General features: G+C 54.9%; 3 protein-coding genes and 1 pseudogene across 6 annotated transcripts in view; all 4 read right to left on the bottom strand.

The window, feature by feature from the left end:
• DNAJC5 (DnaJ heat shock protein family (Hsp40) member C5) overlaps nucleotides 1-18456 on the bottom strand; it is a 74305-nt gene extending 55849 nt beyond the window's left edge. Inside the window, exon 1 of the mRNA XM_054466704.1 lies at nucleotides 18441-18456. The gene's annotated coding sequence lies outside the window, so the exon portion shown is untranslated. The remainder of the gene's footprint in view (nucleotides 1-18440) is intronic.
• The window catches only part of TPD52L2 (TPD52 like 2), a 27756-nt gene extending 9169 nt beyond the window's left edge, over nucleotides 1-18587 (bottom strand). For 2 of the 4 annotated variants that reach the window (XM_054466700.2, XM_054466702.2), the window contains exons 1-3: nucleotides 17003-17158; nucleotides 12939-13084; nucleotides 8582-8730 (exon numbers count right to left, since the gene is read on the bottom strand). In XM_054466700.2, the coding sequence (XP_054322675.1) occupies nucleotides 8582-8730; nucleotides 12939-13084; nucleotides 17003-17021 (314 nt within the window). In that variant the 5' untranslated portion in view covers nucleotides 17022-17158. Of the gene's footprint in view, nucleotides 1-6519; nucleotides 6580-8581; nucleotides 8731-12938; nucleotides 13085-17002 lie in introns of all 4 variants that reach the window. The other 2 variants (XM_054466701.1, XM_054466699.2) reach the window with 2 other exon arrangements.
• On the bottom strand, nucleotides 5131-6513 carry LOC129021398 (protein GVQW1-like; annotated as a pseudogene).
• ABHD16B (abhydrolase domain containing 16B) lies at nucleotides 18465-24758 on the bottom strand. The gene has a single exon (XM_054466697.2). It carries the CDS (start codon nucleotides 20784-20786, stop codon nucleotides 19377-19379), a length of 1410 nt encoding a protein of 469 aa, XP_054322672.1. The 5' UTR covers nucleotides 20787-24758; the 3' UTR covers nucleotides 18465-19376.

Raw genomic sequence — 24758 nt, 5'->3', positions numbered from 1 at the left:
GCAAGGTTCCCTTTCCTCTGCCCAAATGAGACTGTGCTGAGGGGAGAAAATGCAAGCTCAACCACGTCTGCGGGGAACAAGCATCACAGAGTGGCCATGCAGCCCGCAAGGTGCCCCTGCTCTAGACGGCGCGGCCCCGTGTGCCTTCAGAACATCGGACAGTTCCATTCCCAGGCCTCTTTTCACAGTGCAAGGGTCTGTCCCGGCCCCTAGTGAAGGCCCCGCTTCTATCCCCTCCAGTGTCCATCCCATCAAAGCAAAGCTCCAGGGCCTTGGCGTCCGCAGGACAAGCGAAGGGCAGCAGGCAGGATGCTGTGGCTGCAGGGATACTGTGGGCCCAACATGACAGTCAACACCTGAAGTCGCTGGCCCTCATCTAGCTGCCACCATAAACACAAAACACAGTAGACTCCGACATAACAAAGCCCAAAATGCGAACCCACAGCCACCTCATCACAGCTCCTCCCTCAGTGAAGCCAGGGAACTCGAGGCTGAATGGAGACGGGCTCCCAGGACCATCTCGGCGTTACCAGTGCCAACCTGGAGAGCTGGCAAACCCAGCCAAGCCCTCAGTGGCATCTGGGATGACTGGCGCCAGAGAAGGCACAGGCCCCTCCCACTCCCACTGGTGACACCAGGTCCCAACGATGAGCCTTCTGGAGCCCTTACTCACAGGCCCTCCCACCATTCCCTGCAGGAGGCCCGTGTGAGCTGAGTGCTACTACTCTCCAACCCCCAGTTGACAAGAGTGTGTGACCCACCAAGTGTGCCCTGGCAGCATATCCCAGCACAGCTCTCTCATGCCCACCCCCAGCCCAAGGCCTACCAGAGGACACACTTTCTTTTTTTTTTTTTTTTTTGAGACAAAGTCTCGCTCTGTCACTCAGGCTGGAGTGCAGTGGTGCAATCTCAGCTCACTACAACCTCCGCCTCCGGGTTCAAGAGATTCTCCTGCCTCAGCGTCCCAAGTAGCTGGGATTACAGGCACCCCCCACCACGCCCTGCTAATCTTGTCTTTTTAGTACAGATAGGGTTTCACCATGTTGGCCAGGCTGGTCTTGAACTCCTGACCTCAGATGATCCACCTGCCTCGGCCTCCCGCAGTGCTGGGATGACAGGACCGCGCCCAGCCTGCTGGGATGACAGGCGTGAGCCACTATGCCCAGCCCAGAGGATGCACTTTCCCATCCAGACACCCACCCGCCTCGGCCTCCCACAGTGCTGGGATGACAGGTGTGAGCCACGGCGCCCAGCCCACTAGGATTACAGGTATGAGCCACTGCGCCCAGCCCAGAGGATGCACTTTCCCATCCAGGCTCCATGCAGCTGGAACCATGGCTGTTTTTTAATTTTTTATTTTTTTATTAATAAAACACCAGTTATAAGTAACTAATGACCTGCTACACTTAGTTTCAAAAATACAAATTCTTTTTTTTTTTGAGATAGAGTCTTGCTCTGTAGCCCAGGCTGGAGTGCAGCAGCACCATCTTGGCTCACTGCAAGCTCTGCCTCCAGGGTTCACGCCATTCTCCTGCCTCAGCCTCCTGACTAACTGGGACTACAGGCGCCCGCCACCACATCCAGCTAATTTTTTTGTATTTTTAGTACAGACAGAGTTTCACCATGTTAGCCAGGATGGTCTCGATCTCCTGACCTCGTGATCCGCCTGCCTCAGCCTCCCAAAGTGTTGGGATTACAGGTGTGAGCCACCGTGCCCGGCCCAAAAATACAAATTCTGAAGACATCTTTCACCTTGATTTTCCCTGAAATAACAAATGCATAAAACCACGTGAACATTCTGTGGTTCGCTGAAGCAAAGTCACCCGCAGCAGAGGATTCTCCAGTCCTCACAGCACCTGCATTTGTGCCTAAAGAGCGGGGATGGGGAAGCTGCACCTGCATTTGTGCCTGAAGAGCGGGGATGGGGAAGCTGCACCTGCATTTGTGCCTGAAGAGCGGGGATGGGGAAGCTGCACCTGCATTTGTGCCTAAAGAGCGGGGATGGGGAAGCTGCACCTGCATTTGTGCCTGAAGAGCGGGGATGGGGAAGCTGCACCTGCATTTGTGCCTGAAGAGCGGGGATGGGGAAGCTGCACCTGCATTTGTGCCTGAAGAGCGGGGATGGGGAAGCTGCACCTGCATTTGTGCCTGAAGAGCGGGGATGGGGAAGCTGCACCTGCATTTGTGCCTGAAGAGCGGGGATGGGGAAGCTGCACCTGCATTTGTGCCTAAAGAGCGGGGATGGGGAAGCTGCACCTGCATTTGTGCCTAAAGAGCGGGGATGGGGAAGCTGCACCTGCATTTGTGCCTAAAGAGCGGGGATGGGGAAGCTGCACCTGCATTTGTGCCTAAAGAGCGGGGATGGGGAAGCTGCACCTGCATTTGTGCCTGAAGAGCGGGGATGGGGAAGCTGCACCTGCATTTGTGCCTGAAGAGCGGGGATGGGGAAGCTGCACCTGCATTTGTGCCTGAAGAGCGGGGATGGGGAAGCTGCACCTGCATTTGTGCCTGAAGAGCGGGGATGGGGAAGCTGCACCTGCATTTGTGCCTGAAGAGCGGGGATGGGGAAGCTGCACCTGCATTTGTGCCTGAAGAGCGGGGATGGGGAAGCTGCACCTGCATTTGTGCCTAAAGAGCGGGGATGGGGAAGCTGCACCTGCATTTGTGCCTAAAGAGCGGGGATGGGGAAGCTGCACCTGCATTTGTGCCTAAAGAGCGGGGATGGGGAAGCTGCACCTGCATTTGTGCCTAAAGAGCGGGGATGGGGAAGCTGCACCTGCATTTGTGCCTAAAGAGCGGGGATGGGGAAGCTGCACCTGCATTTGTGCCTGAAGAGCGGGGATGGGGAAGCTGCACCTGCATTTGTGCCTGAAGAGCGGGGATGGGGAAGCTGCACCTGCATTTGTGCCTGAAGAGCGGGGATGGGGAAGCTGCACCTGCATTTGTGCCTAAAGAGCGGGGATGGGGAAGCTGCACCTGCATTTGTGCCTAAAGAGCGGGGATGGGGAAGCTGCACCTGCATTTGTGCCTAAAGAGCGGGGATGGGGAAGCTGCACCTGCATTTGTGCCCTAAGAGTTGGCATGGGGAAACCAAAGTTGGAGAGAAAACAACCGCCTGTGCCCGGCCTTTGGAATGAGATGCGGGTCCTGAGCGTGACCTGTGGGTGGGTAAGTGCCACCCACACAAGGAGGAGGGCCCTGAGGGACCCTCAGTACCCAATGACCACTGACCACTGACACCAGGTGCCACTGTGGTCAGTCCCTGCAGTGCCATAAACCACACCCAAGCCCCTGGGGGCCCCACAGCCCTCAGCATTGCTTGGGTGTGGAAATGAGGGGTCACAAGGGAACCTCCTCTAGAAACAGGAACCTCCAAACTGGGATGGCCCTGGAAACAATGGGCATCACCTGCACAGCCTGAGGCCACCACCAGCGCCTCCCTGGCCTTCTCTTCCTACAGCAGGTCCCTGCCCCACAGCTGTGGCTCTGACCTCTCCCTTCCCCTTCTCGGTCCCATCCTGGGCCTCCGAGGTGGCAGCAGCAGCTGTGAGGCCCCCTTCCAAGGCTCACAGCGCTGCAGACCTGTTCTGAGAGCCTCAAACACACAGGCACACACATTCCTCAGTGGACCAGAAGGCTAGGTTGTTATTACTCCATGACAGATGGGGAAGCTGAGCCCGAGAGGAAGGGGCAGGGGTCAGAGCCAGCATCTGCACCCAATAACTAGCTTCAGCTCTCCTTGAGAGCACCGGGCCAGGCAACCCCAGCCAGCACCCATTTGGGAGCTCCTAAGACCTCCTAGGAAGAGAGCCCTGGACAGACAGCAGTTTCATCCCACTGCCAGTGAGCCGTCCCCTGGGCAGCACAGGGCATCTGGGGGACATCCTTGCACTCCCCCTCTCCTGAGTCTGTCCCTGGGGGCTGCCCCCACTCCCAGTCAGGATGGACAAGTGATCCAGGCCTGGCCAGAGCACACCACCTCCGAGGCCACAGCCATTAGTCCAGGGAGACCCATATGGGGACACACTGTTGGGCTGCAGCAGTAGGGGCAGGGACTTCTCTGCCAGGTGAGTGCTCCCACCTCCCTGTTTGGTTGATGCTACCTTGAGTCGTGCTTTCTGTCACCTGCAACCAAAACAACTCCAAGTGAACCAGCTCATAACTGCAGGATCTGTATGATACCCCTCTCAGCACTGAGGTTTTTGGTTGCCTCTGCCTATAAATAGAATGCAACAGGCAATCGTTTCACCACTCGCAGAACACAGCTGCTCTCGCATTCAGACATGACCCACTGAGAATGCGGCCGCATTGCAGCCTCATGGGGCCAGGCACTGGCGCTATCCTCCACCCACCGGCCACGTTCTCCTTCCCGTCCATCCTCCAGGGCGCCAGTGGCTGAAAGGATATACAAACATGTGGGTCAGGATGCAGGGAGCTTTTACTGCCTTCTTCTGCAAGAGCTCTGGGCAGTGGAGGCACACCTACAGCCCAACTCCTGAAGCTGCCTAGGAGAGGCACCAGCCAGGAAGAGCACGCGCCACGGCCACATCCTCAGGCCCCACCTCCCGAGCCGCATCCCTTCCGCCTGGGCCATCCCACCAGAAACCATCGCCCTTGGCCTGGGCCGTCCCACCAGAAACCATCGCCCTCGGCCTGGGCCGTCCCACCAGAAACCATCACCCTCAGCCTGGGCCGTCCCGGCAGAAACCATCGCCCTCGGCCTGGGCTGTCCCGGCAGAAACGCTTCCACACTGGAACCGTCAGTTGACAGCTCTCCCCACAGAACCCAGGGGAATGGCCTCGGCCAGGTGATGCACTGGCCATGTACTTCCATGCTGAGCCACAGGTTTCTCCAGAGGGGTCGGGACGCTGAGTATTATAATAAGCTCTCTGAAACACTATTTATTTGAAATAGGATCCCGGCAGCTTTATGTCAGTTGGTTTTACAAAACAGCACTGAAGTCTCCTAAGACTATTTCCAGACTGAGTCTGCACTGTGCGTCCGCCTGATGCCCAAACTGCAAGGATGACCGTCACTGTCCCAACCTAGGAACCAACTGCCGCCCAGCAAACTCCAAGGATGACTGTCACTGTCCCAACCTAGGAACCATCTGCCGCCCAGCAAAGTCACTGTCCAACAGCCCGAGACACAGCCCACCAGGGTCCCTAGAACACCCAGCTCAGGCCGGGCGTGGTGGCTCACGCCTGTCATTCCAGCACTTCGGGAGGCCGAGGCGGGAGGATCACGAGGTCAGGAGATCGAGACCATCCTGGCTAACACGGTGAAACCCCGTCTCTACTAAAAATACAAAAAATTAGCCGGGCGTGGTGGCGGGTGCCTGTAGTCCCAGCTACTGGGGAGGCTGAGGCAGGAGAATGGCTTGAACCCGGGAGGCGGAGCTTGCAGTGAGTGGAGATTGCGCCACTGCACTCCAGCCTGGGCGACAGAGCGAGACGTCATCTCAAAAAAAAAAAAAACACCCAGGTAAACATGGCATGAACCACCCGGGTCCCCAGAGCACCCAGATGTACAGCTGGCTGCTGTAGCCATGCCATGAACTGCCCGGGTCCCTGGAATACCCAGGGCAACATGCCATGAACCGCCCGGGGTTCCTGACACCAGCCTCCCACCGTGACACCAGACGCAAAGGCTCCACGTGCACAGAGTGCCAGCCTGGTCCCCCAGGACCTTCAAGACAAGCTCGGCAGCAACCGTTTCCTTTCAGCCCAACATGGGAGGATTTTCTGCCCATGTTCTGTGGCAACCATTACAGCGCTTCCTTCTAAATAACAGATGAAAAAATCCCACAGAGACTATTTAAAAATATTCCCCTCCTCAGTTTAAAGACATTATAATCAGATCAGAGCATAAGTAAATGAAGTGCTATTATCTAGTTTAAGGATCTCCAAATATTAGGAGGCACTCTGAGCTACACCACTGACACACACATACGAAACTATCCACACTTGATCCACACTGGCTGATGCTCTGACAATGCGGTGCCTCCCAGAACGTAAGGATTTCAAATTTCCACCAGCATATCCTACACCACGCCCTCCACTCAAGAACTACCCCTAAAGGAGGAAAAGAATTCTGAGAACCCAACAGCTGGAGCTAAGCAGAGAAAAGGGTTAGGGTTAGAACAAACAAAAATTCGCCACCAACAAAACCAGGCCAAGTGGTGTTGTCCAGCTTGTGCACTGCCGGAAGCCAAGGAGCTCTATTAGTTAGAGATATAGCCAGGACCAGTGCAGGCCTCTTACATGAGGGACGCATTATCAGGCAGAGGGGAGTTTTAAGCGTGGTCAGGTGGCTGAGTGAGTTTCTCTCAGCTACTATTCCCTGTTCCACAAAAGTTTAAAGGATAGTTTACCTGAGAGAAGAAAAGTTATAGTAAGAAAAATAGCCAGCAAATACCAAAACAAGCTTTGCGCCAAGTGTGCACAGCCCCCTTCCCCGACTGAGTGTCAGGAGGCGGAGAGGAGGAAGGAGGAGGTGCTGACGATACAGGCACTCACAGGTCTGACTGGGTCACTTTCTCATTCCACTCTCCAAGTTTCTCAGAAGTTTTCACATAGCTAAAAACAGAAAGTCTACAGTGAATTATTTAGAAGAACAATTTTAACTCAGGCATCAAACTGCAGGTGAAGTTCCAGGGAAGACAGAGAAGGACCAGCTGGCAGGAACATCAACTCCACAGACGGCCCAAAAATGGGGTCCACTGCCTCAACCAGGCCCCAGGCCACCAGGTGAGCTGTGGGTATGACGGAACTGATGTTCCCTTTTCTGTCACCCGGCAGTAGCCCCTGGTCTCTCGCTAGGAGATTCTCGGGCAACAGCACTGCTGTGGGGGACTGGAAGGGCACAGCCCACAGCTCCAAAACACCCTTGGGATTCAAAACTTACGACGTCCTAGGACAAAAACATGGGCCTCTCATATGTGAGATTTATGAAATGTGACCTGTTCTGTCTTTCTGTAGGAACATGGCTTCTGGGAAACATTCCACACCCGCCCCAACCTTGAAGGGTATGTTTCAGAGAAGTGACGTGGACAGGGCCAAGTGAGAAAGCAGCACTCCCCAGATTCAAAGCTGAGCGACATCTGGGACAGGTGTCCCAGGGTTATAGGACCACGTCGTCATGTAGGACCACGTCGTCATTGGGGAGGGTCAGAGTCCCTAGGGTTGTGGGACCATATGGTCCTATATATATATATATATGTGTGTTTTGTTTTTTTTTTTTTTTTTGAGGCAGAGTCTTGCTCTGTCACCCAGGCTGGAGGGCAATGGCATCATTTTGGCTCACTGCAACTTCCACCTCCCGGGTTCAAGAGATTCTCCTGCCTCACCCTCCCCAGTAGCCAAGATCACAGGTGCGCACCACCACACCCAGCTAAATTTTTGTATTTTTTAGTAGAGACAGGGTTTCTCCATGTTGGTCAGGCTAGTCTTGAACTCCTAACCTCAAGTGATCCACCCGCCTCAGCCTCCCAAAGTGCTGGGATTATAGGCATGAGCCACCATGCCCGGCCCACATGGCCATATCTGGGTCAGAGGCTGTGACCATGCCACACCCACAACAAGGACCACAGAAAAACCATTCTTGCTAAGGACCTGATCAGTGCTCTCTCAAGTCTGCACCCTGAAACACAGTCTTCCTATCATTTTCCACCGGGACAACTAGCCAGTGTGTCTGCCTTTTTAGAACACATATATAAGCCGGGTGTGGTGGCTCACACGTGTAATCCCAAGCATTTTAGGAGGCCAAAACAAGAGGACTGCTTGAGCCCAGAAACTTGAGACCAGCCTAGGTAACAAAGCAAGACCCTGTCTCTATAAAACGTGAAAAAATTAACCAGGTGTGGTGGTGCACGCCTGTCATCCCAGCTACGAGGGGGGTTGAGTTGGGAGGATTGCTTGAACCCAGGAGGTTGAGGTTGCAGTGAATCACGATTGCGCCACTGCACTCCAGCCTGGGTGACAGAGCAAAATCATCTCAAAAAAGAAGAATAATAATAAAAAAAGGCCAGCGCGGTGGCTCATGCCTTTATTCCCAGCACTTTGGGAGGCTGAGGCGGGTGGATCATAAGGTCAGGAGTTCAAGACCAGCCTGGCCAACATGGTGAAACCCCATTTCTACTAAAAATACAAAAAAAAAAAAAAAAAAAAAATCAGCCGGGCGCGGTGGGAGGCACCTGTAATCCCAGCTACTTGGGAGGCTGAGGCAGGAGAATCGCTTGAACTCGGGGGGCAGAGGTTGCAGTGAGCCAAGATCACGCCACTGCACTCCAGCCTGGGCGACAGAGTGAGACTCTGTCTCAAAAATAAATAAATAAATAAATAAAGTACACAAAAACTTAAAAATAAATAAAACACATGTAGACACCAAGCTTTTTGAACAAACAAGGCACAGTCCCTGGGCCAAGGGCTCAGAGCCTCTCTCTGGCTCCTTCCAAACGGGCCACTCAACTCCATGGCTGCAACTCGTCCCTGTGCACGATGACACCCCCCGGCATGCCAGGGGCACGTGTGGTGCACGTTCTCTTCAGCCCCCAGGGGTGCGCCTGGGGCAGGTACCTACGCGTTAGAGACCTGCACATCATGCCAGCTCCTGGACAGGTTCTGTTTCAGCCCCCCCAGGGTGGAGAGGCCCAGCCTCCTCTTGAGCTCTCCACAGTGCCTCTCCTTGGCTGCCAGGACCTGGCGCAGAGTGACAATTTCCTCTTCCACCTGCAAAGCATGCAGTTGACATGATGAGCCATCACTACTGCAGGAAGTGACTAACATCCTCATGCACAGTGCCATGAGTTACACAAGAACTTTCCGCTTACCGAAGCATTAACTCGTCCTAGGAATAATAGCATCTACAGCAGATATCTGGTTTTTGGGTGTTGGTTTTTTTTTTTTTTTGAGATGGAGTTTCGCTCGTCGCCCAGGCTGGAGTGTAATGGCACGACCTCGGCTCACCACAACCTCTGCCTTCCAGATTCAAGTGATTCTCCTGCCTCAGCCTCCCAAGTAGCTGGGATTACAGGCATGTGCCACCATGCCCGGCTAATTTGTATTTTTAGTAGAGATGGGGTTTCACCATGTTGGTCAGGCTGGTCTCAAACTCCCAACCTCAGGTGATCCTCCCACCTCAGCCTCCCAAAGTGCTGGGATTACAGGCGTTAGCCACTGCGCCCAGCCAGCAGACATCTGTTTTTATCTGGTACTAGGAACTTGACTCCAGAGAACTGTCCCACGCCCCACAACTAAACAGTTCTGGGAGAGCTACCAATCACCATGTCCATTTGTGGTCATGAGGAATGGCCCAGGATGACCATGCCAGGCTTGTCCGAGCTCTTTACTGGGACTGGGCATGGTATTAAAAAGGTGAAGACCGGCCGGGCGCAGTGGCTCATGCCTGTAATCCCAGCACTTTGGGAGGCCAAGGCAGGCGGATCACGAGGTCAGGAGATCAAGACCATCCTGGCTAACAGTTAACACAGTGAAACTTTGTCTCTACTAAAAAATACAAAAAATTAGCCAGGCATGGTGGCAGGCACCTGTAGTCCCAGCTACTCAGGAGGCTGAGGCAGAAGAATGGTGTGAATCCAGGAGGCGGAGCTTGTAGTGAGCTGAGATTGTGCCATTACACTCCAGCCTGGGTGACACAGCAAGACACCATCTCAAAAAAAAAAAAAAAAAAAAAAAAAAAAAAAAAAAAAAAAAAAAAAAAAAAAAGGTGAAGACCCTGGCCGGGCACAGTGGCTCACACCTGTAATCCCAGCACTTTGTGAGGCCAAGGCAGGTGGATTATCTGAGGTCAGGAGTTTGAGACCAGCCTGGCCAACATGACAAAACCCCGTCTCTACTAAAAATACAAAAATTAGCCAGGTATGGTGGTGCACGCCTGTACCCCAGCTACTCGGGAGGCTGAGGCAGGAAAATTGTTTGAACCCAGGAGACAGAGGTTGCAGTGAGCCGAGATCATGCCACTGCACTCCAGCCTAGGTGACAGACCGAGACTGTCTCAAAAACAAACAAACAAAAAACAGTGAGGATCCTTTTCCCTCAGGGCTCTCGGTCTGGGCTTGGACAATAGAAGCTGGAACTGTTGGCAGCCGGGCACCGTCTGCACTCATAGAATTCCATATGCAGAGAGGAGGAAGCAGATGGACAGTGACACAGGTGACAGAAAAAAACGCCCTTAAGAAAACACTTGTGTTCCTGAGGTCAGTTCCAAACCTTGGCAAGAGTCAGTTACACGGACCAAAATGTAAATTATCTTTTGTGCTTAAGGTAGTTAGAACTGAGTAACTGAAAGATTCCTGATCATGAAGACTTGAACTTTCTCAGGTCTTAAAAAAAAAAAGAACATGACCTCTGAAAGGGCATCATTCAAAGATTTACCACTGTAGAATGAGTTCTCAGTATCTTCGGCTCATATATGACTAGCTTCTCTTTAAAAATCCTCTTTCTTGGCCGGGCACGAAGGCTCACGCCTGTAATCCCAGCACTTTGGGAGGCTGAGGCGGGCAGATCACCTGAGGTCAGGAGTTCGAGACCAGCCTAACAAATATGATGAAACGCCATCTCTACCAAAAATACAAAAATTAGCCAGGCGTGGTGGCATGCGCCTGTAACCCCAGGTACTCGGGAGGCTGAGACGAGAATCGCTTGAACCTGGGAGGCAGAGGCTGCAGTGAGCCAAGATCGCACCATTCCACTCCAGCCTGGGCAACAAGAGCAAAACGTCTCAAAAAAAAAAAAAACTTTCTTGCGTGTAATCCTAGCACTATGGGAGGCTGAGGCAGGCAGATTACCTGAGGTCTGGAGTTCGAGACCAACCTGGCCAACATGGTGAAACTCCATCTCTACTAAAAATACAAAAATTAGCCAGGCATGGTGCTGTGTGCCTGTAATCCCGGCTACTCGGGAGGCTGAGGCAAGAGAATCACTTCAACTCAGGAGTTTGAGGCTGCAGCGAGCCGAGATCACACCACGGCACTCCAGCCTGGGTGACAAGAGTGAGACTCCATCCTTAAAAAAAAAAAAATTATCTTTCTTGGCTGGGCACAGTGGCTCGCATTTGTAATCCTAGCACTTTGGGAGGCTGAGCTGGGAGGAACTATTGAGACTGGGAGTTTGGGACCAGCCTGGCCAACATGGTGAAACTCTTGTCTCTATTAAAAATACAAAAATCAGCCAGGTGTGGTGGCAGGCGTCTGTAATCCCACCTACTTGGGAGGCTGAGGCATGAAAATCACTTGAACCAGGGAGGCAGAGGCTCCAGTGAGCTGAGATCACGCCACTGCACTCCAGCCTGGGCGACAAAGCAAGACTCTGTCTCAAGAAAAACAACAAAAAAAAGCAATACAGAACTTCACCTTGTAGGGGCCGGGCACAGTGGCTCACACCTGTAATCCCAACACTTTGGGAGGCCAAGGTGGGTGGATCACAAGATCAGGAGTTTGAGACCAGCCTGGCCACCATGGTGAAACTCTGTCTCTACTAAAAATACAAAAATTAGATGGGCATGGAGACACGTGCCTGTAATCCCAGATATTCAGGAGGCTGAGGCAGGAGAATCGCTTGAACCTGGGAGGCGGAGATTGCAGTGAGCCAAGATCACACCATTGCACTCCAGCCTGGGCGACAAGGCGAGACTCTGTCTCCAAAAAAAAAAAAAAAAAACCATCTCGACTAAAAATACAAAAAAATTAGCCGGGCGTGGTGGTGGGCGCCTGTAGTCCCAGCTACTCAGGAGGCTGAGGCAGGAGAATAGTGTGAACCCGGGTATTGGAGGTTGCAGTGAGCCGAGATTGCGCCACTGCACTCCAGCCTAGGCAACAGAGACTCCGACTCAAAAAAAAAAAAGAACTTCACCTTATTGTAATTCAACTCTGAAAAAAACCTTGTGGATTTAGTTTCTAAACTCACATATTCTGAAGTTAAATGGAAAGCAAAGAGTCCTTGGACTTCCTGCTACTCTCCTTTAATCTTCTAGGCTAGAAATAGCTGTGTGATGTCCTCAGGATCTGAAACCTGGTCCTCAGGCTCAGCGGCACAACCAACCTTACTCAGACCTAGGCCTGGACCCAGATTCCGGAATTAAACTACATCACAAGGTGAAAAGAAAACTCTTGGCAGTTGGTTTGACTAAAAATTATGGTTGGAGGCTTTTGTTCTTAATTCCTAAATTACTCTTAAGGGACTCTCACTTAAAGAAGATCACATAAATACTTTTTAGAAAAGAAGTTGTTTTGTTTTTGAGACAGGGTCTCGCCCTGTCACCCAGGCTGCTGTGCAGGATGTAATCACAGCTCACTGAAGCCTTGACCTCCTGGCCTCAAGCAATCCTCTCACCTCAGCCTCCTGAGTAGCTGGGACTACAGGCACATGCCACCACACCTGGCTAATTTTAGGGGGTAGAGACAAGGTCTCACTGTGTTGCCCAGGCTGCTCTCAAACTCCTGGGCTCAAGTGATCTTCCCACCTTACCACCCTGTCCTCCCAAAGCACTGGAATTACAGGCATGAGCCACTGCATCCAGCCAAAATAAATATTTTTAAAAGAAAACTTAAGATACAGGACAGAGAGATTCATGGGGTCTTAAAAATGATTATCAAGTGTTAATTCCAACACAGACACTCCCAGGAGATGGCTGCTCAGAGGTGGTTCATGTGTGAACACTCCTCAGGGAGCACTTAGGAAGGGCCAGGCACAGACGTATGGGAAAGGAGTCATGCCGTCTCCACTGCCAGGTGGCTCTGAGTCCAGTGCATGGAGCTGGGCACATACAAAGAGAACCCCGTTATCAGTGGGAACACAGAGCAGGGTAGGTGACCACCCAGGGCAATTCCTCCCGAGCGTGGCCAGTACCCTGGCCTCTCACTAATCCAAGAGGGCCTTAACTCCAATTCACCCCAGGACAGACAGCCAAGCCACAGCACCTTGGTAAGCTCAGCCCTGAGCTCCTCCTCCTCAGCCTCTGTCAGACCCTCAACAGCAGGAGTCCGGGCAGCCACACCTGTGTCGACAGGAACATCCGTCATGGAGTCAGACAGCAGACCTTTGTTAGGAGAATTCAGGTTGATATCTGCCAGAGACAAAATGAGGCCACAAAGTGTCAAATAAGTTACTTCCAAGTAAATACGGTAGAGGTCTCTAGCAGGACAAAAGCAAAGGTGGGAGTGGGTGAGACCCTGGAGACTAACACCTCTTCTCTGAAAGGTCTGTGAGGACGGCATGGGCAGTAGACGAGGGCAGCCACACCTCAGGCCACCTAAGATGAAAAGCCAATGCCACTTGTGCTGCTTCAGGGCACAAGAAATGCCGGCCCAAGGCAGCCAAACCCGAATTCTGGCTTCCCAGTGAGAATACTATCTTCAGAGGCAGGAAACCCTTGCTACAAAGAAAGCAGCTCAATCTAACAGACCTTCCACCTTTTTTGTGTGTGTGTGATGGAGTCTCACTCTGTCGCCCAGGCTGGAGTGCAATGGTGCGATCTCAGCTCACTGCAACCTCCGTCTCCCGGGTTCAAGTGATTCTCCTGCCTCAGTCTTCGAGTAGCTGGGATTACAGGCGCGCACCACCACGCCGGCTGATTCTTGTATCTTCAGTAGAGATGGGGTTTCGTCATGTTGGCCAGGCTGGTCTCCAATTCCCGACCTCGGGTGATCCGCCCGCCTTGGCCCCCCAAAGTGTTGGGACTACAGGTGTGAGCCACCGTACCCTGACAAATTTCCACTTTTTTTAAAAAAAGGAACTTAATATGGTTAATATGCACAATAAGCATCACTTTCCTCTCAACACATCTGATAGGCCACATGCTAAAATTACACACTAGGAACACATGCTGCTCATTCAGCTCCTTCAGGGAGTCGGCAAAACAAAATTCCCTTCATTTACCTCCCGATTCTCATCCCACTGCCAGAAGGCCGCCAGCAGGCAGAGAGGTGCAGAGCGGTGTGCTGCCGCCACACACCTCAACTACACCCAGATCACATTCAAATTCCTGCAGCCACTGTTTTAAATTCATGCCAAATGCATCTTCCTGACTACACACACTAAAAGTCTACAAGATTTCACATAAGGAAAAATAGTCTATTTCGATTTTCTCCAAATCCAAGCACATGACTATTGTAACACTTTCCCTGCTGATCAGAACATTCTGAAAAGAAACAGGCTTACTGCCGGGCGCAGTGGCTCACGCCTGTAATCCCAGCACTTTGGGAGGCCGAGGCAGGTGGATCACATGAGGTCAGGAGTTCGAGACCAGCCTGACCAAAATGGTGAAACCCCATCTCTACTAAAAATACAAAATTAGTTAGCGTGGTGGCACGCGCCTGTAGTCCCAGCTACTTGGGAGGCTGAGGCAGGAGAATCACTTGAACCCGGGAGATTACAGGCATTGAGCCACCATGCCCAGCCAAAAAAAATTGTTTTTAAAAAAAAAAGAAAAGAAAAACTGATCGGGCGGGGTGGCTCATGCCTGTAATCCCAGCACTTTGGGAGGCTGAGGCGGGCGGATCACCTGAGGTCAGGAGTTCAAGACCAGCCTAGCCAATATGGTGAAACCCCGTCTCTACTCTTTTTTTTTCTTTAAGACTGTCTCAAAAAAAAAAAAAAGAAAAGAAAAAAAGAAAAAAAACTATGCCTTTTAAAAGACAACACAAAGAAACCAGATTAAATGCACTTAACAAACATATTCTTCTTAAAAGCTGGTTGCATCTCACTCCCTTCAAATGTCCCACAGGACTGGAGACGTGCACTTCCTTGGCACTCGACAAATGCTTACTAAACGAAGCGTACCCACTTTTTTATCCACTGATTCTCTTTTTTTTTTTTTTAGACGAGTCTTACTCTGTCGCCCAGGCTGGAGTGCAGTGGCACAATCTCCGCTCACTGCAACCTCCACCTCCTGGGTTCAATCGATTCTCCTGCCTCAGCCTCCCAAGTAGCTGGGACTACAGGAGCGCACCACCATGCCCGGCTAATTTTTTTTTTAGTAGAGACGGGGTTTTGGCACGTTGGTCAGGCTGGTCTCAAACTCCTAACCTCAAGTGATCCACCGGCCTCGGCCTCCCAGCATGTTAGAACTACAGGCGTAAGCCACCGAGCCCAGCCTTTCTCTTCTATTTAAAAAAAGATAAATGAGGCTGGGCACAATGGCTCACACCTGTAATCCCAGCACTTTTGGAGGCTGAGGCGGGCAGATCACCTGAGGTCGGAAGTTCGAGACCAGCCTGACCAACATGGAGAAACCCCCATCTCTACTAAAAATACAAAATTAGCCAGGCATGGTGGCGCCCGCCTGTAATCCCAGCTACTCGGGAGGCTGAGGCAGGAGAATCGCTTGAACCCAGAAGGCAGAGGTTGCGGTAAGCCATGATCGCGCCATTGCACTGCAGTGTGGGCAACAAGAGCGAAAATCCGTCTCAAAAAAAAAAAAAGTAGAAAGACCAATTAACCTGGCATGGTGTCCCGGTAGTCTTATAGTCCCAGCTACCTGGGAGGTTGATGCAGGAAGATCGCTTGAGCCCAGGAGTTGAAGATTGCACTGAGCTATGATTGCACCACTGCACTCCAGCCTGGGAGACAGAGAGAGACGCTGTCCCTAAAAAAAAAATTAAATTTAAAAAAAAAAAAAAAAAAGGCCAGGCGCGGTGGCTCACTCCTGTAATCCCAGCACTTTGGGAGGCCGAGGTAAGCAGATCACAAGGTCAGGAGATCAAGACCATCCTGTCTAACAGTGAAACCCTGCCTCTACTAAAGATACAAAAAATTAGCCGGGCATGATGGCGGGCACCTGTAGTCCCAGCTAGTTGGGAGGCTGAGGCAGGAGAATGGCGTGAACCCGGGAGGCGGAGCTTGCAGTGAGCCGAGATCTAGCCACTGCACTCCAGCCTGGGCGACAGAGTGAGACTCCATCTCAAAAAAATGAAAACAAACAAACAAAAAACACCCTCCAGAATAATGCAGCACCTAGGAATTATAACGCTTACTATGTGGCCGGGCACAGTGGCTCACACCTGTAATCCCACCACTTTGGGAGGCTGAGGCGGGCAGATCATAAGGTCAAGAGATCGAGACCATCCTGGGCAACATGGTGAAACCCTGTCTCTACTAAAAATACAAAAATTAGCTGGGTGTGGTGGTGCGTGCCTGTAGTCCCAGCTACTCAGGAGGCTGAGGCAGAAGAATCGCTTGAACCCGGGAGGTCGAGGTTGCAATGAGCTGAGATCGCGCCACTGCACTCCAGCCTGGCGTCAGAGCAAGACTCCGTCTCAAAAAAATAAAGAAAGAAAGAAATTTAGCATCCCTCTCTAGAGCCCCATAATGGAAGGCAGACTTTTATCATCTTCTCAAGATTTTAATCTCCTGGGCTCGCTCCACGCCCCTCAGTGGCCATCTCATACTGCTCTGGGGCGACTGTTCTGGAAACAGGCCTGGTATGCTGGGTGTGCCCCTGACTCACTCCACCCCCTCTCCATGAGGCAACCCCTAAGCAGGCTGAGCTCCGAGCAGAGTTGCTGCCCAAGGGGAGCTCTGCTGAACGCGAAGCCCTTCTCTGCTCGGGTGCCGGCCTCAACACCTCGGACTGGGTCCAGGGCCAGAGAGCGTGAACCCGAGGGCCCCGCGCAGGGACCGGGGGGTGGCAGAGCAAGCAAGAGCAGGGCGCGGGGTGGGCGGCATAAGCGAGACCTGCTTGGAGGGAGAGAACCCAAACTACGGGAGCAACGGCGGGCGCCAGGGAACCACACCTCGGAGCGGTCCCAGGGGAGACCGGGAGGGCGGCTGGAGAGAGCCCAGGAAGCGGTCTGGGCCGCGGGCAAAAGACACACACCACGACCATCAAAAGCTTCGAGGTCAGTGGCCCGGGTGCTGAAGAGGGGCCGCGGAGTGGGTGAACAGAGACCGAGAGGACAGAAAGTCGCAGACGCGACCCCGGGAGACGGAGAACACCGGGCGGCCTGGGCCCATCTGCGGCGGAGGCGCTGGGCCCGGCAGGTACCTTGGCCGGCGGAGTCCATGTTCAGGCGGCGTCCGGGCCGCTGTCGCGGGCGCTATGGGAGCCGAGCGGGCGGCGCCGGGAGTAGCTCGCCGCGTACACACTAGCCAGCGGAACTGCCTCGGCTCCGCGGCGTTACGTAATTCGCGATGCGACGGCTACTTCCCCCCGGGCACGTGCTCCGCCTTCTTCCCGCCCCCACCAGTGATGTCCAATGAGAGCGTCGTTTGGCCCGTCCTGGTTTACCCGACTCAACCTGATAGGCCGAAACTGCGGGCGCAGCAGGAAAGGGAGGCGTGGTTCGGCGGGAATCCATTCCAAGTTGACTCCACCAGCGAGAATCACAGGTAGAACGGTCAGAGTAGCGGGAGGGCGGGGAAGGTGGGAAGTGGGAGGACCGTCCAACATGGCGCTGTGGAAAGCCAGCGCAGGGCCCCCAGGGGATCTTCCGGGGCGGATGCAGCTGCCTAGGAGTGCTGGGGCTCGCGCGCCTCGGCGGCTCAAACTCAGACCCCTTGAGATCCTTTCCAGCCCGACCCCTTACTTTAGGGGTCAGCCTCCCCCCGTAAGTCCTGTATTTATATTCTTTTTTTAGTTGGTCCTTTTTTTTTTTGAGACGGAGTTTCACTCTTGTTGCCCAGGCTGGAGTGCGGTGGCGCGATCTCAACTCACTCCAGTCTCTGCCCTCAGGTTTCAAGCGATTCTCCGGCCTCAGCCTCCCGAGTAGCTGGGATTACAGGCGCGCGCCAACACGTCCGGCTAATTTTCGTATTTTTAGTAGAGACGGGGGTTTCGCCACGTTGGCCAGGCTGGTCTCGAACTCCTGACCTTAGGTGATCCACCCGCCTCGGCCTCCTAAAGTGCTGGGATTACAGGCGTGAGCCACCGCCCCTCACGCCTGGCTAGTTTGTCCTTTTCATGGGGACTTTTTATTGTATGCGGGTTACTCTGAAAAAGATCGCGATTCGCCGCCTCGCCTCGGGCGTGGACCCTGCGGCTCGGGCCTGCGCGTGTGCACCCCAAGGTTGTCTCACTTCCTGTTCAGGGCGACCAGCGCTGCGCCCTCCCCACTCCACAGATGAGGAAGCTGAGGTTAAAGTCACTTGCCCCAGGTCACTCCGCAAGTTGAAGCGCAACCAGGATACTCTGGAACAGGATGCCTGACTTCAGAGGAGAGACGCGTAACCACCAGGCAACTGGCCTCACGAAAACAAGTCCCACAACTTCCCTTCTTTGGCTCCTACTTGCTCCCGGAAGAAAGGCCTTAAACGGTATTCAAGCCCTTTAGGATCTGATGTCCTAGGACTCCACTCTGGGCTTCCATCCTGGGGTGGTACTGGTCCCTAGGCATGGAAGCTCCTCCCACTGCCCCTTCCTTCACTCGGCCACCTCCTCCCACAGGTGTCTTCCTGGTACTCTTGCACAGGCCCGAGTCCCTTACCACCACTGCCTTATCCTGCTCTGGTGCTCTCAGTAGTGTTTTCTCCATTTGCTGCCTTTCATTCTTTCCAGAGATTCTTGCTCAACCCAACCAGGCCAGCCCAGGGACTAGGGACATGTAGGGACAATAGTCCCTGCTTTAGGCAGTTCAGGGCAGACCACAGAGATGTGACATTACAGACCATTGTGAGCAGAGGCCTTGTCTCATACTGTGTTGCATCCCTAAGCCAGGAACAAAGTCCAGCCCAGGCCCGGCTCCAGGGGACACGCAGTAGTGTCCTCTGGCCTGTGCAAGTGTATCTGTAGCCTCACATGCCACCATGTGAGTCTGCAATCTGTCTGTGAAGCCAGGAGTTTGGAGGTGGGAGGGAGCCCTACAGAATAATAGCCAGTGTGAACTCCTGGGAATGCCCAGCCACTAAGACCTGCCCACAGCCCTGCCATGCCAATGTCCTCCTTTTCACGGGAGCAGCTTGCACAGACTTTCAGCGCACAGCTGGCATCGTGTTCCCAGGAGCCATCCTGTAACCCAGGCCAGGTGAAGGGCTCCTCTCTGGGACCCCACAGCCCCGTTCCCATCATCCTTTTGTGGTAATCGAGGCACCCATCACACAGTATTGCCATAAACCGGGTCAGGTTAACCTTTCATTCCCTTAGGAGCTGGGTGGGGGCAGCCAAAAGTATTTCTAGGAGGAAGAGAGAAAGGAGGGGACGGAGTAAGGAAGAATGGGAGGATGGTCAGAACGCCCCTGTGAAGGAAGAAGAGCACCAAGTCCCCGTGTTCTGCCTACCCTCCCCCAGACAGCAGATCAGGAGTACCCCGCGCCCCCCCCACGCCGTCGGCGCCGGCCCCCCGCAGTGGTTGGGGGTATGGGGAGGTGAACCAAGAAGGCCAGGAAGGTGTTCAAGTGCGTGATCCCCCACTGGGGCGTATAGGTTACAGCCCCCAGGGCAGCTGAAACTCCTCAGGCTTCAGAGGGCTGAAGTGAGTCGCCTCCACGTTCTTGAGGTGCTTCCGAGCCAGGAACAGTGCGAGCCGCCGGCGCCGCCGTGAGCTCAGGCCCTGGCCCACCAGCCATGGGAAGGCGGGTCCGTGTGGCCCCAGGGCCTCCTCGCCCTCCAGCTCCTCTTCGCAGCGTGCACGGTAGGAGCGCAGCAACGCCAGACACCAGTCTTCGTCCACGCGGTAGCGTGCATAGAAGGCGGCCTCCTGCGCCAAGCTGCCAGCGCGCAGCCAGCGGGTGACGACGGCGCGGCCCTCTCGCGCCATCACGACGGGGTAGCGGTGCTCCAGCAGGCGCAGCAGCAGCTCATTGCCCCGGTTGCCCTCCACGTCGCCGGGTGACAGGGGGCGCAGGCGGCCCGAGGTGCTGACCACGTCGTCCTGCATGCGTCGGAGCAGCAGCACCGGCCCCGGGTAGCAGCACAGCTGCTCGGCCACGTTGAGGTTGAAGTGCTCGCGCACGGTGCGCACCACCAGCCCCTTCCAACTGTGGGGCATGACCTTCAGCGCCAGCGGCACGAGGTCGTCGAAGGTGGCGTCCAGCACCAGTGCACCCAGCTCCGGGTAGGTCATGGTGGCCCAGGTGGCCGTGAAGCCGCCAACAGACCAGCCGTAGACCACCAGGTGCGCGGGCGAGAAGTGCAGGCGGTGCAGTGCGTACTTGACCACCACGTCCATGGCGTTGGCGTCGTGCTGAGGGAAGGGCACGCCAGTGCTGCCGCCGAAGCCGGGGTGGTTCCAGCCCAGCACGGAGTAGCCGGCCTCGAGTGGTGCAGACACACAGCCCATCTCATAGAAGCCCGCGTTGCCTTCGCAGCAGATGACGAGGCGCAGCCCGTGCCCGTGGCTGCCCGGGTGCTGGCGGCGGTCCATGAACATGGTGTCGATCTCGTTGCCGTCACAGGCCACCAGCTTGGCGCGCCGGCCGTGGTAGCGCTCCACGAGGCGCTCTTGGCCCTGCTGCAGCAGCGGCAGCAGCGCGCGCGTCATCAGGGACACGGAGCCGGGGTACACGAGCCAGCGGCCCAGCGAGTGGGCCAGCGTGTAGCTAGCGAGCTGGCCGGGCAGCTCGCGGAGCTGCTGCAAGAGGCACTGCGCCTGGCTGCGCGCCCCACGTGGAGGCCGCCCCAGCGCATCCCCGCCCAGCGCCTCTTCCCGCAGCAGCCACACGCCCGCCGCAGCTGCCGCGCAGGTCAACGCCCGGTGGCTGCTGCTCCCGCCCACGGCGCGCACGTCATCCCAGCGGAAGGCCACGGGCCAGCCACGGAATGTGTAGGTGTAGCTGGCGGTCAGGTAGATCTTGAACACGTGCACCAGCGCCTTCACGAAGCAGATGACGCACATGAGCGGTGGCCCCAACGCCCAGCCGCTAGGCCGGGATCGCTGCGAGAGGCACAGGGCAGTCTTAGGGGATACCGGCTCCCGGACAGGCCCTGATGGCCTTTGTGACCTGGCCTTCCAGGGCCGAGGGAAGGCTGCATCCTGTTGCTAGGTGATGGGTGCACAAAGCGTTCCCAGAGATGATGAACCCAAGGTTCTGCCCGTCACCCGTGTTCGCCAAGACCCCACCAGCCAAACGCTCCCAGGCCCAGCTTTCCCACCCATGATTTGAGCAGCTACTGTCTCCCTCTTTCTTCCTTATGTATTTATTAAATTGAGATGGGGTCTCGCAATGCTGCCCAGGCTGATCTTGAACTCCTGGGCTCAAGCGATCCTCCCACCTCCACCTCCCACAGTGTTGGGATTACAGGTGTGAGTCCCTGTACCCCGCCTCCCTCTTCCTTAAATTTAAGATGGACAACCCCACAGGCCAAAAAGGGACAGCAAGGCCTCCTCCGCCTGTACCAGGCTTGCTGTGGGTCCTGCCCCCATCCCGTCAGGGTCTGCTGGTTTCAACCTCATCTCCCCAGGACTGCTGGGGTCAGAGACAGGGCTGCCGCTGCACCAAAAAGGCAGTATTTGCTCTCGGCCCGGCCCCTCCCCTCCACACCTTCCTTCTTCTGTGCTAACCAGAAACAAGCCCTCACCTTTTCTGGATCCTCTTTTCACTGGCTGCCAGCAACAGCAGCGATCTTCTCGGGCGGATCCTGCCTGGCTGGGGTTCCTCTTTCTCACTCCCGGGTTGAGCCCCCACTCCCAGGCTGCACCTCCCTCTTTTCTGGAGAGGTATGGTGGGTTCCCCTTTTTCTCCTGCCCTGGAAAGGGCCAGCCCACCTGAGGGCAGGGTCGGAGGCCGCCCGCCAGGGGGAGCCCCAGGGAAAGGGGCAGCTCCGGGAACTCAACAGCTCCCCAGACCAGAAACAGAGATGCTGCAATCAGGGAGTTTGGCAAATCCAGCCAGCGCCTCTGAGCCCAGGTGTCAGGCTTGCCTGAGACCCCAGCCTTCTGGGGAAAGGGTAGTTTCAAGCTGAAGCACCCCCTCTCTGCTCTCCTGCTCAGTGTCTGGGTTAGAGGCACTACCTGACCCAAACAGGCCCCACCCCTAGTTGGGGAGTCAGCTGCTGCCTTTAGGGGTTGGGGGACAGAAGACAGGGACCAATTAACAAAGGGAGCAATTTGGGGGGCTGACTATTACCCCCATTCTAGGTTGCCAGATAAAATACAGAATAATATGCCAGTTAAATTGGAATTACAAATAAACAAATACTTTTTGGGTATAAGTATGTTCCAACTACTGCTTGAGACATTTTAAAATTGTTTATCTGAAATTCAAATTTAACTGGATATCCTGGTTTTTTTGGTGGTTGTTTGTTTGTTTGTTTGTTTTTGAGACAGAGTCTCACTCTTGTCACCCAGGCTAGAGTGCAATGGTGCAATCTCAGCTCACTGCAACCTCTGCCTCTCGGGTGTTCAAGCAATTCTCCTGCCTCAGCCTCCCAAGTAGCTGGGATTACAGGCGCCCACCACCGTGCCCGGCTGGCTAACTTTTTGTACTTTTAGTAGAGACGGGGTTTCACCATGTTGGTCAGGCTGACCTCTAACTCCTGACCTCAGGCGGATCACCCGCCTTGGCCTCCCAAAGTGCTGGGATTACAGGCATGAGCCACCGCGCCCGGTCTAGATATACCCTGTTTTTAAATTTGTTTTTGTTTTGCTAAATCTGGCAGTCCTACCCCCAGGCACACACACAGTTGAGATCCAGATTTTCCTGGTTATCCAGCTTTGATCTCAGATTGGCTACTGTGCTCATTGGTCAAGGCCTGAGGACAAAGAGGGTGTCTCAGGGTCCACTGGTGCATTTGTCACACCATCCTTTCCACTGGATCCTGGGCAGCAACAGGAGCCCTGCCCCAGGAGAAAACCCACAGTGTACTGCCTGTGGGGCCAAGGGATGGGTAAGGCTTCCCCTGGGGATTGGTGGTTCTGCTCCTGCTCAAGTGTCCACCCCGACCCTGTGGGGAAAGGAGCCTGGTGTGGATAGGGGTGGGGGTGGAAACTTCTGCAGAGGGTGGGAGATGATTCCTTTCCCAGGAGCCTCTTTCATAAACTCAGCGGCTGCTTACTCTAGGCAGGTTGGGGCTGTGGGCCCAAAGGCTCCCGGCCCATTTTGTGTGAGACCACAGGAGTGAACCCAGCAACAGAGCCGAGGATCTGACATGGGGTGGTGCCTGCCGCCTCAGTTCAGATCCTGGCAGCGGCAGGAGTCCTGGAGGACTGTCCACGCAGGATGTTGGATGCGCTAAACTTTATTTTGATTCCCCTGAGCAGATCCTGCTTGGAGGAGTCTCGTCCTCCTGGGGGCAGTCTCCCAGCTTGATCTGCTCTGGGACTGATTTGGAAATGGAGGCTTTTCTTTAGCCAGGCCCACCTGCCCTTAGCTTCCCCCACAACAACCCACCCACACACACACACAGAGCAGGAAGTTCTTGAGAGGAGGAGGGGAGAGCCTGGGACCGGATTCTGAGGGGCAGAGGTCAGCGGGCTGGAGCCACTGGCCCCCAGGGGTTCCATGCCTCATCCTGTGTCTGGCCCAGCCCCTGACCCCACCAGCCCACGGGAGTCCAAGTGCCCCAGAACCCCCAGCTCTGTTGAGACAGGAAAGCATGTGACAGGAAGGGAGCTGTCCCCTCTCCAGAAGAGCCCCCAGACTGGACCAGCTGCAGCAGCCATGACCTCTTGTGCCTCCACTGCCATCAGCTCAGGGAAGTGTCCACAAGGTGGAGGGGGGTGCTGTGTCCCTGCTGATCTGTTTGTGGAGGCAATCCCTGCCTGCACCGTGGTGCCCTCCAGGCCGACATCTGAGCGTGCACCCCAACCCCACAGGGCCTGCCAGTCTCTGAGCCCTCCACGCCTTGGTTCCCACCCTCCTGCACTGGGGCAGGGCTCTCCCCCTGGCCAGTTCTGCTAACCCTCCTGCACTGAACCCTCCCTGGAGGCCCTTGATTTATGCCAGTGGAGCCTGCAGAGCCAACCTTGGAGAAGGAAGGAGAGGAGAGAGAGAAAACCAGTCCCAGAGCCCGGAGGGGCAGGAACCAGGATCAGAGCCCCTGGCAGAGGGCATCCATCAGGGAGTGAGCCGACCCCAGCAGCCCTGGACTCAGCAGTGCCCAGGCCTTGGCAAAACTGAAGCTACCCTGGTGGGTGCGGGAGCTGAGTCTGCACAAACGCCTCTGCTCAGGAAATGGGGTGCAGGGAAGGTGGGGGTGGCTTGGAGCCCAAGGACAGGAGGGGATGCTTCCTGGAGGATGCAGGGTCAGGAGAAGGGGCGGAAATGGCCAAGACAGCTGCTGAACATCTGGAGTCACAGAGAATTAATTGCTCAGAGCCCTCAAGGACGGTGGGGTTGGTGGGGGAGTGGTGTACACTGGAGTCTTCTCCGTCCTGGCTCCCTGCAGGGCCTGTGCTCTGGGCCTCTCTCCTGCCCAGGATGAAGGACACCAGTGAGCAGCCCTCCCCAGAGTACCCCCCAACACCCATCCAAGTACACACCCTTGGGGGCCATGCTGTGTATGTGTGGAGGGCTCACCGTCCTCCCTGCCTACAAGCACTGCCACTGGAGCCTCCGGCACCCCCACGCTGGCATTTGGCTCCTCCCTAGGCCTATTCCCCGTCTCCTGTGGGAATGAGCCAGGGTCTCTCCAGAATCCTTGACACAGTGCCCTGCACTGTCAGGGGAGGGAGTGGGGACAGCTCCCCACATCAAGGTAAAGTCTGGGTTGGGGTCAAGAGTCCTGCAGGAGCCAGGCATGGTGGGTCGAGCCTACCGTTCTAACCAGTTGGGTGGCTGAATCAGGAGGATTGCTTGAGGCCAGGAGTTCAAGGCTGCAGTGAGCTATGATCGCACTGCTGCACTAAAAAAAAAAAAAAAAAGTCCTG

The sequence above is a fragment of the Pongo pygmaeus genome, chromosome 21, assembly GCF_028885625.2.
Source record: "Pongo pygmaeus isolate AG05252 chromosome 21, NHGRI_mPonPyg2-v2.0_pri, whole genome shotgun sequence".
NCBI lineage: Eukaryota > Metazoa > Chordata > Mammalia > Primates > Hominidae > Pongo > Pongo pygmaeus.
Note: the sequence above shows the minus strand (reverse complement) of the source record. Positions and strands in the feature narration are given on the sequence as shown.

Excerpts from the sequence above, each read along its gene's own strand:
- ABHD16B (XM_054466697.2), bottom strand. The coding sequence starts at position 20,786 with ATGTGCGTCATCTGCTTCGTGAAGGCGCTGGTGCACGTGTTCAAGATC.